Source organism: Poecilia formosa, unplaced genomic scaffold, assembly GCF_000485575.1.
Source record: "Poecilia formosa unplaced genomic scaffold, Poecilia_formosa-5.1.2 Scaffold1268, whole genome shotgun sequence".
NCBI classification, from domain to species: domain Eukaryota; kingdom Metazoa; phylum Chordata; class Actinopteri; order Cyprinodontiformes; family Poeciliidae; genus Poecilia; species Poecilia formosa.
In genome coordinates this window covers 1-16,279 of record NW_006801207.1, presented here as the reverse complement: position 1 = coordinate 16,279, position 16,279 = coordinate 1, and the positions used below count along the sequence as shown (strand labels likewise).

General features: G+C 36.4%; 1 protein-coding gene across 1 annotated transcript; it reads left to right on the top strand.

The window, feature by feature from the left end:
- Window positions 1-348: 348 nt before the first annotated feature.
- Window positions 349-4,721, top strand: LOC103132740 (mucin-2-like; the record flags this gene model as incomplete). Its single annotated transcript, XM_016667563.1, has 5 exons — window positions 349-1,680; window positions 1,807-1,923; window positions 3,063-3,150; window positions 3,364-3,625; window positions 3,712-4,721. Coding segments are annotated over 5 exons (1,940 nt in total), but the record flags the coding sequence as incomplete, so codon positions are not given.
- Window positions 4,722-16,279: the final 11,558 nt, after the last annotated feature.

Below are 16,279 nucleotides of genomic sequence, written 5' to 3'. Positions count from 1 at the left end.
CTCCAACCACGACAACTGAAGCACCAACAACAACCACAGCAGCACCAACAACAACCACAGCAGCTCCAACCACAACGACTGCAGCACCAACAACAACTACAAAAGCACAAACAACTACATCAATTCCAACAACAACCACAGCAGCTCCAACAACAACGACTGCAGCACAAACCACAACCACAGCAGGTCCGACCACAACAACAGCAGCTCCAACCACAACGACTGCAGCACCAACAACAACCACAGCAGCTCCAACCACAACGTCTGCAGCACCAACAATAACCACAGCAGCTCCAACCACAACGACTACAGCTCCAACCACAACCACAGCAGCTCTACCTACAACCACAGCTGCTCCAACCACAACAACTGCTCCAACCAGAACAACTGAAGCACCAACAACAACCACAGTAGGTTCAACAACCACTGGAGCTACAACAGCAACGACAGCTTCTCCAACCACATCCATTAGAACTCCAACCACAACCACAGCTTCTCCAACCACAACAACTGAAACACCAACAACAAATGCAGCAGCTTCAACCACAACAGCCACATCAGCACCAACTACAATTACAGCTTCTCCTCCAACCACAGCAACTGAAGTACCAACATCAACGACAGCAGCTCCAACAACAATCACAGGATCACCAATTAAAACCACAGCTTCCCTATCGACAACCACAGTATTTATAACCACAACAACTGAAGCACCAACAACCACAGCAGCTCCAACCACAACCACATCATCTCCTACCACAACCTCAGTAGCTCCAACCACAACTACATCAGATCCAACCACAACTACAATGTCTCCAACCACAACCATTGAAGTTCCAACCACAACCACCGCTGCTCCAACCACAACTACATTAGCTTCAACAACAAAAACAACTTCAGGAGCTCTAACAACAACTAATGTTGTACCTACAACACTGCCACCCACAGATCCACTCTCTACTACAGCGCCTCCAACAGGCACACTCTCTACCACAGCGCCTCCAACAGGCACATTCTCTACTACAGCGCCTCCAACAGGCACAATCTCTACCACAGCGCCTCCCACAGGCACACTCTCTACCACAGAGCCTCCGACAGACACACTCTCTACTACAGAGCCTCCAACAGGCACAATGACTACCACAGAGCCTCCGACAGACACACTCTCTACTACAGAGCCTCCAACAGGCACAATGACTACCACAGAGCCTCCCACAGATACACTCTCTACCACAGAGCCTCCGACAGATGCACTCTCTACCACAGAGCCTCCAACAGGCACAATCTCTACCACAGCGCCTCCAACAGGCACAGTCTCTACAACAGCTCCTCCAACAGACACAATCTCTACCACAGCGACTCCAACAGGCACAATCTCTACCACAGCGCCTCCAACAGGCACACTCTCTACCACATCGCCTCCAACAGACACAATCTCTACCACAGCGACTCCAACAGGCACAATCTCTACCACAGCGCATCCAACAGGCACAATCTCTACCACAGAGCCTCCAACAGACACACTCTCTACCACAGCGCCTCCAACAGGCACACTCTCTACCACAGCGACTCCAACAGGCACAATCTCTACCACAGCGCCTCCCACAGGCACAGTGTCTAGCACAGTTACTCCATCAACAACCACAGACATAAGCCAAACGACAACTCCAGTTCCTCCTGGTATGTTACCTAATTTATAAATGTATTCATAAATTTATAAATATAAATTATGTAAATTATTAAGGACTTACTGAATAGCTGAAATTCTTACATGGTGTTATTTTGGTTCTTGTCTTATTTATTAAGGTGTGTGTGCTTCAAACCCATGTCTTGGTGGAAGCACCTGTGAAGAACGTGATGACCAGACTTACGTGTGCTTGTGTACGGCTGGTGAAGTTTATGGTCCTCAAGGTTGTCAAAATGGTGAGTATCTTAATGTAATGCAACAAGGAAATATTGTGTTTCTCATAACTAAGTGTAGAGAATTGTTCATCTAGACAATATGATAAATTACCTCAGTGTCTCCAAATTTTTAAACTGTTCATAAAACAGTTTCTATTCACAAATCAATAACCTCAGTATTTTTGGTGTCACTTTTCAATTTAAATATATGAAAGCAGTCCCAGCCCTCCACAAACACCGTTTATACACCACAACTATGTGGGCAGAACACTTGGGCACAAAATATTCAGTGAGCACTAAAAAAGGTATGCTTGTAAAAATTCATGATCACTATGTTAGCAATGACATGTTTAAAATAAATTCTGTAAAGAATATTAATACAGTATGAACATAACAAAAGGAACACATTTTGCAATAAATAGATATAAAGAGTCAGGGATGTGGAAGAGAAAACCGAAATATCCAAATAATGGTTTCCCTCCCATTTTGCTCAGAGCAGCTTTGAGCACCACATTTGGGAGGGTGACATAGAGGATATGAGAAGACAGTTTGCAATTGTTTTACTGCTGGACAAAAAACATGGCAAGGTATCATTTTACACAGTTATTTAAGACTGGAGCAACACGAATATTTGCTTTGAACAAATGAAACTGTGAAAAATGATAAATACAAAAGATACAAGTGATCCCTTTGTCATTTGTGTTGTTTTTTTTCCCTTAATTTATCTTTTGGCAAAAAAGAGGAGGTGATGTTTTTCGTTTTTGTCTTTTCTTTTGCCAAAATAAATAAATAACTTAAGGCATTATTTTAGGAATATGATCATTTGCATATCCTCCTCCCAATATTTTACACTTTCTGATGTTCAGCATATGTTCTCCATATTCATGAAGGCATAAATGTAAAATGGATTGTGCCTGCTATGGTGCTCATTTTGCAAACAATCTTCTTTGAGCCTGTGTGGTATGAGGTTTTTATACATGCAAACCTTTTAAAGATTCAGACCTCTTTCTTTCCTCTTTGAATATTATTTCAAAAACTATCATACCATATTTTAAGTAATTCTTCAAAATATTGAGGCGAAGTGCTTGCTAAAATTTTACGTGATCCTGTTGTAGCATGCAGAGCCAGAGACTCACTATTACCTTCTTCTCTGTTGTTAGACTGGTGGTTGATCCTTGTGATCGTTTCCTCTATACTTGGATGCCTGCTGTTCGCTTTGGTGATCACTCTGCTTGTGGCAGTAAAAAGGTAAGTTTGAATGCTATCCATTTATTTTTTTATTCACGTTTGTCTTGTTAGTTTCTAACCTTGTATTAGATTATGTTAAGTGTGCAAAGTCTTTTCAAAATTGGGTGATTTTGAAAATGAAATAGTGCTGGCTGTACAAAATCTAACTATAAACACAACACAGTAGAACAGACGAATTTGCAATTACTGTCTTTTTTTTTTTTTTTTTTACAGATTCAGGAAGAAACTCTTCAAGAACAAAGAGAAAGACGTTTGGAAACCCTATCACATCCCTACTTTTGCCCCGGGTCCACCATCCTACAGCAGCAGCAAAGGCATTTCTGGCTGGGTCAAAGAACCAGCGAACAGCCTGGCAAATTCTGCGGCCCCAAAAATCCCACGGGCCAAACTCAGTCCCAACTGGGACAGCAGGCCCAGCTCTGAGCTGACTCTGAGCAACAGCCGACAAAGCTTGATTCCTTCGGAGATGAACACGGTGAGTACACCTCTGCACGAGACGTCGTGAAGACAAACATCTGTTCTGTTCACTCAAATTATGATCTCTCTTCTTTCCTACTGCAGCAATTCAGCAACATCCAAGATGACAAGTTTCCATTCTCCCAGAGTCCATCCAGGAACATCAGCCCTTATGGCCAACTCCGAGCCAAAAACCCTTACACCACGACCCAAGGCCAGACTAACCCTTACTTAGTAATAACCTAAAAAAGCAAAGGGGACTTGAATCATTTCAGGGGATCCTTTACTGTATAATATATATGAAGTATATAATTACCAAGTCCAGAGTCACCCAACCTTTCATTTCTCTATGTTATCCAAGCATCATTTTTTGATGTTTATCCCCACTGAGTTTACAGATTAGGAGTTCTTACAGAGTATTTTTTTTGTTCATGTTTGATTTTACTAAAGTTTCTTTAACCATAATCTGGTAAATGACATGAGCTGAAAATTTCTCCAAAATTATTTATTTATTTATTTTTGGTCAATTTTAACCTTTCTATGCAAAAGTAAACAAAAAAAATCTTTCCTGTATACAAACAAATCTCCAAGGAATTCCAGCCCAGTCTGTAGAAAACCTGTAAAACATAATCAAACCATATTGTATTTGTTTAGCAAATTATTTACATATTTTGTTTCATTTAATGAATGAAAAACAATTTTAACTCTACACAACACATATCCCACTAACTACAGTTTTTAATATTTGTCTTACCTTTAGTTTTTTAGACAAATCCTTCTCTCTTAATTATTTTATTATTTTTGAACCACTTCTGTGTACTCCTTGGAAGAAGTTTATTATATCCTTTGTATAGAGTCGATGCAAATCAGAGAATCAAGATGTTCAGCACTTTAAAGTGTATTTTGAAAAGTGAACACTTTATATTGGACACTTTATATTTATTATATGATTAATTATTTGAGCAATGCTTGTATATTTATTCTTTTTTATTGTGTTGTGATATTTAAAGTATTTTTCCTCATGTCATAAGGTATTTAACTGAAAAGCTGTAAGTCAGAGAGAATACATCTCTGATAGAATTTTATATGCGAAAAATAAATGTTGTATTGGTGGTTTATGAGTTTCAAATGTTTCTTAAGGGCGATTTTCTACGATGGACAATTTATATTTTTAGTATTTATGCCTCTAATTCACAAAACTTAGATCAAAATGTATGTTTGAAAAACGTGTTTATTGCAATAACTCAATTCAGCAACACATTTAGATTAATTTCACATCCTGATGTTTTCCATTTTTAATTATGAGAATTTTCTATTTAGTTACAGCAAAAGAAAAAATGACATTAAAACACTTCAACCCAATGAATAACATTTTAATACAGAAATGTGGGATTAATAAAAGTGTAGATACTGACATGAAGCACTTCAAATATTTCTATTTCTAGTTGGAATATTTATATAATTAATTGTCATGATTTAATCTAATCTATTAAACATCAAGAAATCACAGTCCTGTGTTGTCGCATTATGTAATAATGTGAGAAATTCTGCATTCAAAAAAATCGTTTTATGTAATAAGTCGGCTTCTTACATAAAACTCCTTGAGCAAATTTTCTAAGTTTTTGTCTCATAATGTAATATGTAATGCTAAAATTGTAATGTTAAGAGTTAAGAGCTTGTGGTGAATGAGCAGAAGAAACAAATCTGATTTGAACTAGAAAAACATTGAAAAAATGTATTAATCATTGGACATCAAATAATTACAGACAAAATTATGTCAACAAAAAATGCAACTATTAATCAGGTAAATCAAATAGGTAGCTATTAGTATTTCAAAATTCCATGATACATCCTAGAATTAAATTCATTACCAAGTTTAGCATTAATTACCAATAAGCTTCTACACTGATTCATTCACAATATGTTGCACAAAAAGGATCAAGTCATTCCTTAACCCTTGTATGTAGAAATGGGGTCCAACCGACCCCACACTTGTATCGTAAAACTTGTATCATTTGCCATAGTCCTCTAAGTTTGCCTCAGTCCTCGCACACACAATGGTTAAAAATGCATTCAATGCTCTGTACCGAAAATAAGCTCAGGTATCACAGGCATTTCACTAACAATGCAACAAGCACTAACATAAAAAAGTCAAAACATCATAAAAAAAATAAATAAATACATATGTCAATGGCAGTTTACCCAATTTGTTAAGGATCCTTAAATGTTTATCTTAAAAAAATTACTTGTGCCATCTTGGATATTAAATAGTTTTTTCACAAACTTATCAAAAAGTTCCGTTTCGTGAACGTGGAAGTGGTATAAGAGACCAAATGGGACTTAAAATCATGTCCTAGAGACGTTCGGCAAGAGTCCAAGCAGCCTAAATACCAAGCAACTCACTGGCAATTCCACATTAAGTTTTCATCCAGTTCCAGAATGTGAAAGACAGACGTCTCCACTTGAGCAAAACACCCCCAGCAGCAGAAAGCAGAATCCAGCCCCAGAAGTGGCGTCTTCTTCTTCTTCTTTTTTATTATGGCGGATCGCAAGCAACTTTATGGTGCATACCGCCACCTACTGTACACGAGTGAGTAGCACATTTACTTTACATCTATTAAATTCTATTTTTTAATTCTGTATTCTGTATTCTGAAGATAAATAAATAGTGCTTTCCTTAATCTGTAAATATCCATTATGTTTTCTTCATTTTCCAATATTCCTTTAAGGTTCCATTCTTGTGCTGTCCTTCCAACCATTCTTCTCAATTCCTTCCTTTCAGGTTCAAGTCTTTTACAGTTCATCAATACATATTCTACATTTTCTTTCTCTCCACATCCTTCACATTTATCATTATTTTTTGTTCCTAATAGACATAACATGTCATTTGAATAGGTATGACCTACTATTAATCTGATCATTATTATTTCTTCTCTTCTGTTTCTCTCAGTAATATTTTTAATTAGTACTGACTTTTTTATTTTATATAATCTTCCTTTCTTGTCAACATTCCACCTTTGTTGCCATATTTCTATTTCTTTACTCTTGATAACAGATTTCCCTTCTACTGTGCTGAAGTGTGGGCCAGAGTATTTTTCTTTTATTAACCTAACTTAAATTCCTATATGTATAATGCTGTTTCCTTTAAAAATTTAATAACTATTTTATTTATCTTGTCATGTTGAATTAATATCTTTTTCACTTTTGATGTCTCCACATCATATTTCCTAATGTTTTGTTTCAATTTTTCTCAACTTACCCTATGCTTTTCACAATGAATTATTTCATCCTCCTCATCCTATTGATCCTTCTTGCAATGTCCTCCCTCTGTATGTTGTATAAATGCCTTCCTCGGTACTCAGTCTCTCCTGCCATTTTATATTCTTTTTATCTTTATTAATTACTTTCATTTCTGTTCTACTCTACTCAATAAAATATATGAATGTAATATTGGACCCTTAAGTTCAATTTCAGTTTCTTTGACTGCTTCTCTGGCCAACATATCCACCTTTTTATTACTCAACCCCATTTTGTGCTGGAACTCATGTACATTGAATATTTGTTTATTTGTTCATATTAAATAATCATTTAGAAGTTTTTGCATGTTAGTCACATTTCCTTGTTTCAGATCATCAAGCCTATTTAAATATCAGTCAGAGACAACACAAGTAAAAATGAAATGCAGTGTTTAAATTCAAGTCAGGCCCACATCACCCTGTGTGATTGCTTGTTAAAACATAACTTCACTGTGGTTCATCACACCTGAGTTCACTGCCTCCAGATGTACATAGTCATGATTGGTGCAACACCTGTTCTCAATCAAGACATCAGACCTGTTGAGGAGGTGATGTACACTAAAAGATCTACAAAAGCTTGACATCATGGTGAGATTCAAATAAATTTCCAAACAAATGAGAAAGAAAGTAACTGAGATCTCTCAGTGTGGAAAGGGTTACAAAGTCATTTTTGAAGCTTTGGGACTCCAGCAAAGCACAGTGGGAGCCGCTAAATGCCAAATGGTGAAAACAGGGCAGCAGTGAACCTTCCCAGGTTGATCAAAATTAAAGGCATTTTGCTATAGTTTCTGCTGCATTATGAAATAATGTTGTTACATTTTGTGTCATTTTAGGACACTCAGAAAGGTAGAGCTGTGATAATTAAGACTATCTTCTAATGATTCCACCAAATGGATCCATGGATCGGTTTAGTGTGCTGGACCTAAATTAGAGTCTTTTGATGCTTGTCATTAATTATTGTTTTTAACATTTAGAAACTGTTTTAATTAGATTTACAAACATATATTTATCTAGTCGTGACCCAACCTATCGTTTGTACGAACAATATGACTTACAAAAGCAGGAAAAATGTTTAGAAAATATCTTGACAATTTAGTGTGATACGTGGACGAATTTGAGTCATTATGTGATGGTGACATAACATCCTTTTTCCATCCACACCCAAGATGGCATTGAAAAGGAACAAGGAATGAAAAGTGCAAATTGGATCCAAGTTTTATAAAGGTGATTTTGTTTAACGAGCGGCTGGCAGTATAGCTACGCTTTAGGAACCATAAAAACCTTCACTTCTCTTTTAGCGTGCATCCTCAATCTCAGCAGTCAGTAATTTAGCTGAGTTGAGGCTGACTTCACTCAAATTTTATTTGAGTTTATCTCTTTACAGTGATTTGATAAAGGATATCTTTATATCAAAGATCAGATTGTACATAATCTGATTTTCCAAAATGTTTATGATAAATGCTGTAAGTGGGCCATAAAAAAAAAACCTTCAGAGACAGAGACTTATTACAAATAAATTATAATAAAGTATTCAGTGACTTGGGAAGGTATTTATATTTATGCTAGTGAATCCATCAAGCTAATTGAGGACATTTTTTTCCGAGCTTTACATCAAGTTGTAATGTTATTCTCTCATCAAAAACATACATGGAGTATTGCTTTGATTCTTTCATGCATATTTGAGAAATCCTTTAATGTCCCGTTGCAACCATTCGGCAATACCAATATTGAGCTGCGGAGTTACTGGATGATTCCATCCCATCATCGCTTTATGGCACTGCTCAGTTATGTGTAATTAAGTTAATCTGTCTAGAATTGTTGTAGCTTAAAGTTTTTACTGCTATTTTGCAACACCGTGACATACGTTTTTTTTTTTTTAAATGCAGTAATTTTATTTTAACTCCATAGTTTTCAACTTCACCTTTCTTATGGCCGCTCTCCTCACCAACTCCCTCCACGATGACAGCCTCGTAGCACAGGTAAAATCCATGCATGTGCAATTTTTATTTTTTTTTATAAGAAATTTAGCACTACATAATAGGAATATTTTAAGATTTACAACTTGTTGCCAGAAACACCCTATGAGGAGTAGTTACTGATTAAAACTACCACAACAGGAATGATTTCACACTCATCCTATGGTTTCAGGCTCTCAGGTGTTATCCACACAGTTCTTACAGTTTTCAGGCTTTTTATAGATATAACCTTCAGGTTTCTTTCTACAATGGCTAAAATATTCATCGTGATTTTCATCCTTTGGATTGCCGTTTGCACTGTTGCTTTCTATATATATTATCTTTAGATTACTTTATTTAAAAGTTATTGTGAAGGAACACATTTATGCACTGATTTATTTATACATATGAGGTTGAAAAATGTTTGCTTTTCCATTAAAGCAGAAACAAAAAGTGTTTGCTTTTCCATGAAAGCAGAAACAGCTGCGGTCTATACCTTTAGGATGACAACAACCACAGAAACTCCAACCACATCCAGAGCTCCTTTAACAACAACCACAACAGCTGCTACAACAACTACAGCAGCTCTAACCACAACAGCAGGTCCAATGACAACAACAGGAGCTCCAGGTATCTTAGCTACTTAATGTAGTCAAAGCTTAACGTAGCTTTATTAAAATAGCAGAAAATAAACTAACTTAACTGATGAAAATCTTACATGGTGTGTTTGTGGTCCTTGTCTTATTTATCAAGGTGTGTGTGCTTCAAGCCCATGTCTCAGTGGAAGCACCTGTGAAGAACGTGCTTGTGTCTGGCTGATGAGGTTTATGGTCCTCAAGGCTGTCGAAAGGGTGAGTGACTGAATGTGAACTAACAAGGAAATATGTTGTTTCTCTTGAATAAATGTTGAGAATTATGCATTATGGTAATATAGTAATTTTTCTCAGTTTCTTCTGAAGGACTTTTGGTATTTATGTTCTGCATTCAGTAAACAGACTGAATTAAAGCAGTAAGTTCAGTTTTTATTTTGTGTTTTTGGAGTAGCTTTGCCAATGCGGATCATGCAAAGTGGGTAGGGCACCAAAATATTAAGTTTATGAGAAATCATAAAATTGTGTGCATGTTGATAGATGTTTTGCATCAAGAGAAAAGAAAGAGCCAGATGATGGTTGGACGTAGTTCATACTCTGTGTCTCTGTGGTCCTCTTATTCTTTGCACTCTGGCAGCAATCACAGCAGCCTTGACCACCACTTGGTAGCTCAGAGCTGAAAATAAATATTTTACTGTTGTAGACAAAAAACAAATCTCTATCAGTTATTCACACTAACCTGCTTTGAACACATGAAAAACATGAAAGCTATACAAATGCAACAAGGACATGAGAAATGACCGAAAGTTCAGCCCATAACACCTGTCCTGCTTTGAAAATGATTTACATTGAACCACAGATTGAGTCTGGTAATATAAAATAATATGTAACTTAATGTCATGCAGGCTTTGTGAATATTTGTTTTTACAGTTCTTCTCAGTTGCTATGGTACATTTCCAAAATTACCATGAACATTTGCAAAACAGCCAGTACCTTTCTCATCAGAAACTCATTAGAAACTGCAAAACCTAGTTGATGATCTGCGAAAATGAGTTGCTTGATCAAAATGGATTGTTTATTCCTCAAAAGCCAGTATTGCTTTGCAAAATGTTATGTATAACTGTTGAAGCAAGGTCCTAAAAAGGCTGAGACTCACTGACACCTTCTCATGTCTTTTTTTTAGCCTGGTTGTTGACCATTATTATCATTTCGTCTATCTTTGGATGCCTGCTGGTCGCAGTATTGATCACGTTGCTAGTGATAGTGAAAAAGTAAGTTTTAATCCTGTTCATCTATTACCTTGGTGCTTTTTAACAATCACCTTTGTCTTGTTTTTTGTTTTTTTCTAAAGTTGCATTCTAACCTTTGTATTAAACTATAAGCTGTGTTAACTGTGAGTGGTCATTTTAAAGTTGGTCGGGTTTTTAAAGACACTAGAGCAAGGCAGACACTGTTGCACTACTCTTTGTTACTCTTTCTTTTCAGATTCAAGATGAAAAGATTCAAACCAAAGAAAAAGACATCGGGAAACCGTACCAAATCCCTCCGACTGTCAGGTCTCCACCATCCTATAATCCTATAGCAGCAACGGTTTTTCCGCCTGGATCTTAGAACCAACAAACAACCTGGCAAACTCTGGGATCCCACGAATCCCACGGGCCAAACTCGGCAGCAGGACCAACCTGGAGACGACTCCAAGCAACAGCAGACAAAGCTTGATTCCATCAGGGAGGAACTCGGCGGGTACACATCTACGTATGACACTGTGAAGAAAAAACATTTGCTTTATTAGCTCACAAATTATTTCTTTTTCTTTGCTGCAGCGATTCGGTGACAACCAAGATGACACGTTTTCTTCCAAGAATCGACCCAGGAACAACCCCTGCAAGCAGGTCTGATCCAGCAGAAACCTTCATGCCCAGAACCTTTACGCTCAGCTCAGAAGCGAGACCAACCCGGAACCAAACAGGAACATCTCATCTGGGATGTGTAGATATTGTTGTATCGCGTTCCTTTACTGCTTTTGCTTCTATTACTTAACTTCTATTCTCTCCTTTTATAAACTGTCATAAACCAGTGTGGCTTTCATCGTCAAAAATCAGGAAGGTTGTTTTATACTTCCTACATTATAAGTCACCAAGCCTCATGGTTCTGTATGCTAACTGAACAAAGACATTTAATTTAATTGATGTTTATTCCCACTGAGCAAAATCTCAGATGAGGAAATATTGTCCAATATTTTTTCATTTCTTCATTTATGGATTCACTAAAGATGTTCACAATGTGTTGCACAACAAGAACCAAGTTATTCTGCATTCAGTTCAGTTTGAACCAAAAAAAAAAAACCCAGGTATCATTGGCAGTTCACTAAAAATGCTATGATCATAGTGGCATACAGATGCAATCAGAAGCAAAGACACCAAGTGCTGCCGAATATATTAAACCCCTCTACCCTCCAAAAAACAAACAAATCTCTTTTTTTTAATAATAATAAAAAGATAAATTATTAGATGGTGTTTATCAGCTTCTACATCATCTTAAAACATAGCAAAAGTGAATAAAATGTTGAAATCCTACAATTAAGACGGCTAATAAGAATTTTTTCCCTTAAATGGACAGACACATACAAATACATGAAAATTACATACCATTTTCTATCAATCAATCAATCAATCAATCAAATTTTATTTGTATAGCACATTTCAGCAGCAAGGCATTTCAAAGTGCTTTACAGCATGTGACATTGAATAAACAGTAAGAAACAGAAAGAGATTTTGAAAAAAAAAGATCCAGATTTTTAGTCAAAACGCCATTTGACAAGGACTATAAACCACCAAAAAAAGAAAAAAGAGATCAGAGATTAATAAATAGATAAAAAAGTAAAGATAAAAACATTAAAAACATCAAAGACATCAAAACCCATACTCTAACCCTAATTTAGCCATAAGCAACTCTAAACGTGGGTTTTAAGTTGAGATTTAAAGGCACCCAGTGTTTCAGCTGTTTCACAGTTTTCTGGAAGTTTGTTCCAATTCATTATTATTAGGAAGTTATTTAATTGCTTAAAAACTGCTTTTTCAATAACTTTGCTGATGAATGGGAGGCTGGAGATCGACCTGTAATTCTGCAGCAGTGATTTGTCCAGATTGTTCTTTTTTATCAGAGGTTTGATAACTGCTGTTTTCAAAGCCTGGGGGAAAACACCTGAAGACAGCGATGAGTTTACTATTTGGATCAGATCATTAGCAACAACAGGCAGGACTTTCTTAAAGAAATGTGTGGGTAGGACATCCAGACAGCAGGAACTGGACCTTAATTGACTTATAATTTCCTCTAGGGTTTTATAATGAAGTAGTTGAAATTGGGTCATTTTTCCTGCATTTGGTTTGTTTGGGCACAGCATTGGTACTGGCTTTGGAGTGGATGTGCAGATTAATCCTCTGATCTTTTGAATTTTCTCTGAAAAGAAACTGGAAAACTTGTTGCAGGCAGCATTAGATTGAAGTTCATGTGGTCACGTCATAGGGGGGTTTGTGAGCCTGTCAACAATAGCAAATAAAGCTTGAGCATTGTTAAGATTTTTGTTTATGACATCTGCAAAGAAAGCCTCTCTTGCATGTTTTAGTGTTGTGTGATAGTTACGTTATCTTTCTTTGTAGATGTCACGATAAAAACGCAGTTGAGTTTTACGTCATTTCCGTTAAGCCCTACGGCAGAGTTGTCTTGCAGATTGAACTGTTTGTGCATTTCTCCATGGAGATTTCTTCCTACCTGTCACAACTTTCACTTTAATGGGGGCAATGTAATCAATGATATCTGAAAGTTTGCACTGAAAATCATCTACCAACTTATCTACGTCATTATAGATTAAGGGCGAGGAAGAAGAGTAGATTTGATTAAATGTTTCTGCTGTGTTTTCTGTGAAAGTACGTTTTGTGATAGTAGCTGTTTGTCCAAGTGGGTTAACGGATAAAGAACTGTCAAAGATAACAGCAAAGTGGTCCAACAGGGTGACATCATTTACAGAAACATTGGAAATATTCACACCCTTACTGATAACCAGGTCCAGTGTGTGTCCATGAGTGTGTGTTGCTTGTTTGACACGTTGTGTTAGACCAAAACTCTCTAATATATTAAGGAGATTTTTTGCCCCTCGGTCTAGGGGGTTGTAAACATGAATGTTGAAATCACCGACGATTATTAAACAATCATAATCAATGCATATGAGAGATAGAAGTTCATTCAAGTCCGTAAAGAAATTTTCCTCATATGTTGGGGTTTTGTATAAAGTTAGTGTCAAAGTTTGTTTGTGGCCTTTTACCTCAATTCCAAGATACTCAAAAGACATGAAATGACCCAAAGAGATTTTACTCTTTGGGTAAAATCTCAAAGATTTTACCCAAAATCTTTGAGATTTTGGGTAAATCTTTGAGATTTGGGTAAATTATTATTAAATATTGAAGCCACGCCTCCTCCTTTTTTGTGTTTTCTATTCTCACTTAAAAAATGGTATGTAGGAGGCGCTGATTCAATTAGTACAATTGCTTCATTATTGTCATTCAGCCATGTTTCTGTCAGAAATCAAACATCAATATTATGCTCGGTGATGAAATCATTAATTAATAGAGCTTTAGCACAGAGAGATCTGCTGTTTAAAAGAGCCAGTTTGTGCGACTTGGAGGCTGAAAGTTCTTCAGTCTGAGGTTCCTTTAGGCAGGGGATCAGTCTGAGGTTTGAATTGAGACCGCTGCTTTTTGTATTTCTGTTTTTGTAACTTTTCTTGTAGTGATCCAGACAGGTAATGTCCTGCTATGCGGTGCCGGGGGGCCTGACACATTCTGGAGGAAGACGGGTGTAAGGATAATATCTGGACCCCGGTCTCAGACCTCAGAAGCGCAGAATGCTGGATCCAAGGTGAAAATGACAATTATTTAATTATTTTTTCCAAATAGGGCCTTTATTTTTGTATTTAATGTTTGTATCCCAGTTGCCTTTTTGGGGTAAAAAAAAAATTGTGTATGTGTCATGTAAATATTTTTAAACATTCTAAATAATGAAGTAGTTAAATGTTATTTTCTGCATTGCAAAGTAAAAAAAAAGTGCCACAAAATAAATGAATTTGAGTAAAGAATCAATTGTAGATCAGTTGAGTTCATATTTTTATAGAGCAGAAATTTACAACAAATATTTACAACAAAATTGGTAAAACGTTTTTTATTAAAGGAAACCTATGTGATCGAGTCAAATAATTGTCAATAGATATTTACTCGTGTCTTTGACTTTATATCGATCGTTCATGTAGTGACAACGGAGAGGAACAAACTCCAGTTTAAAAGAAAAAAAAAGTCTTGCAAAACCTGAACATAGCTCAATGTTAGCAACAATCTGCCATGACTGACTGGGGGTTTGAGAAGACAGAACATACACATGTGTAAAAACTGAAAACACACAGACAGACACTGGTCCGGGAGTATTTTCTATGTTGATGCAGTGCAAAGAGTTTATGACAATAGAAACTGTTTTAGTATCTTCGTTCAGCAGATAAAGACAGTTAAACAGATAAGCTCTTATCCAGTTCTCGACTTCACAGGATGAAAGCAAGTACACTATTAGTCACAGAAAAAGCTCAGTCGCAGATGTGACTAGAGAGAGCAGGGAAGGTTTCGAGTGGAGTGGAGAGCTCATTAGGTGTGCAGTAAATCTTTGTGTTGTAGTAATAAACTGGTGCTCAAATGCTAGTTTCCTCCAACTGTTGAGAAGAAATATAATACAAAAGCTTATGTCCTCTCTATTCTTGTCCTTTTATGTAATAATTTGCAATCCTCTTTCTGCGCCAGAGCTACCAGTAAAAAATTAATTGCTACTGCTATCATACTCTGGCCCACTCCATTCAGTTTGTCTTCTTTATCTTTATCACAGATTCCCACTGAATCTGAGCCATCACAATGCCTTTTCTTTTTCTTGGACTGAAAATACTCAGACATTGCCTGAATATCTATAGTTACAGCATAAAGTTAAATAATCCATATTTGAGGCTAAAATAAAGCTTAGATATTATCTTAGTATTGAACATCTGTAAACACTCCAAATAAAATAAATTCTGATGTTATTTTCTTGCAGTAACCAAACTGCCATTGAGAGTACATTACTCTGTAACATATACACATTATTTCATGTAAGAATGAATTTAAAGTTGAAAAAACTTAATTGAAAATGTTTCTTCTACCTGAAAATGTTAAGAATATTTATTTCTGTTTTTTTTTTAATTATTTTATTTTATTCTTTAAAATACACAACTTTATAGTTTGTCTAAATTTAGTTCGAATTTGTGATCATTTACTCAGAGCTTAAGGTCTGAGTAAATGATCACTGCAAAGTTTCGTTTCACGTGAAGTAAAACTGGTTTCCTCGGGTAGCTGCTCCTGATTTTACTATAGGTATCATACTGAATGTTATCTCGCCATCTTTCAAACGACAATAAAACATGGCAGCTAATGAGCCATGCAGTTCCTGAACAGCTTTGTTAAACATTACTCAGGAGGTAAAACGCTACAATAAGAAAATTATAGTGAATTTAATAAAATGGGTGCATTTGGGGTAAATGACATGTACATTTACATATCATTAGCATTAAATGTTGTAGGGCCACAACATTTAATGCTAACATTCCAGTCTGCTTTCATTTTTGTGTAGAAGCTGTGCTCACTATTGCTTTCTCTTTATTGTCACAATAGAGCAAATAGAGCAAAGTCGGGGATGACAGAATATCTAAAGCCTTGTTCTTGATTAACAAAACCTTTTTTTAACTTTATCTTTATTTCCCAGAAAGGGC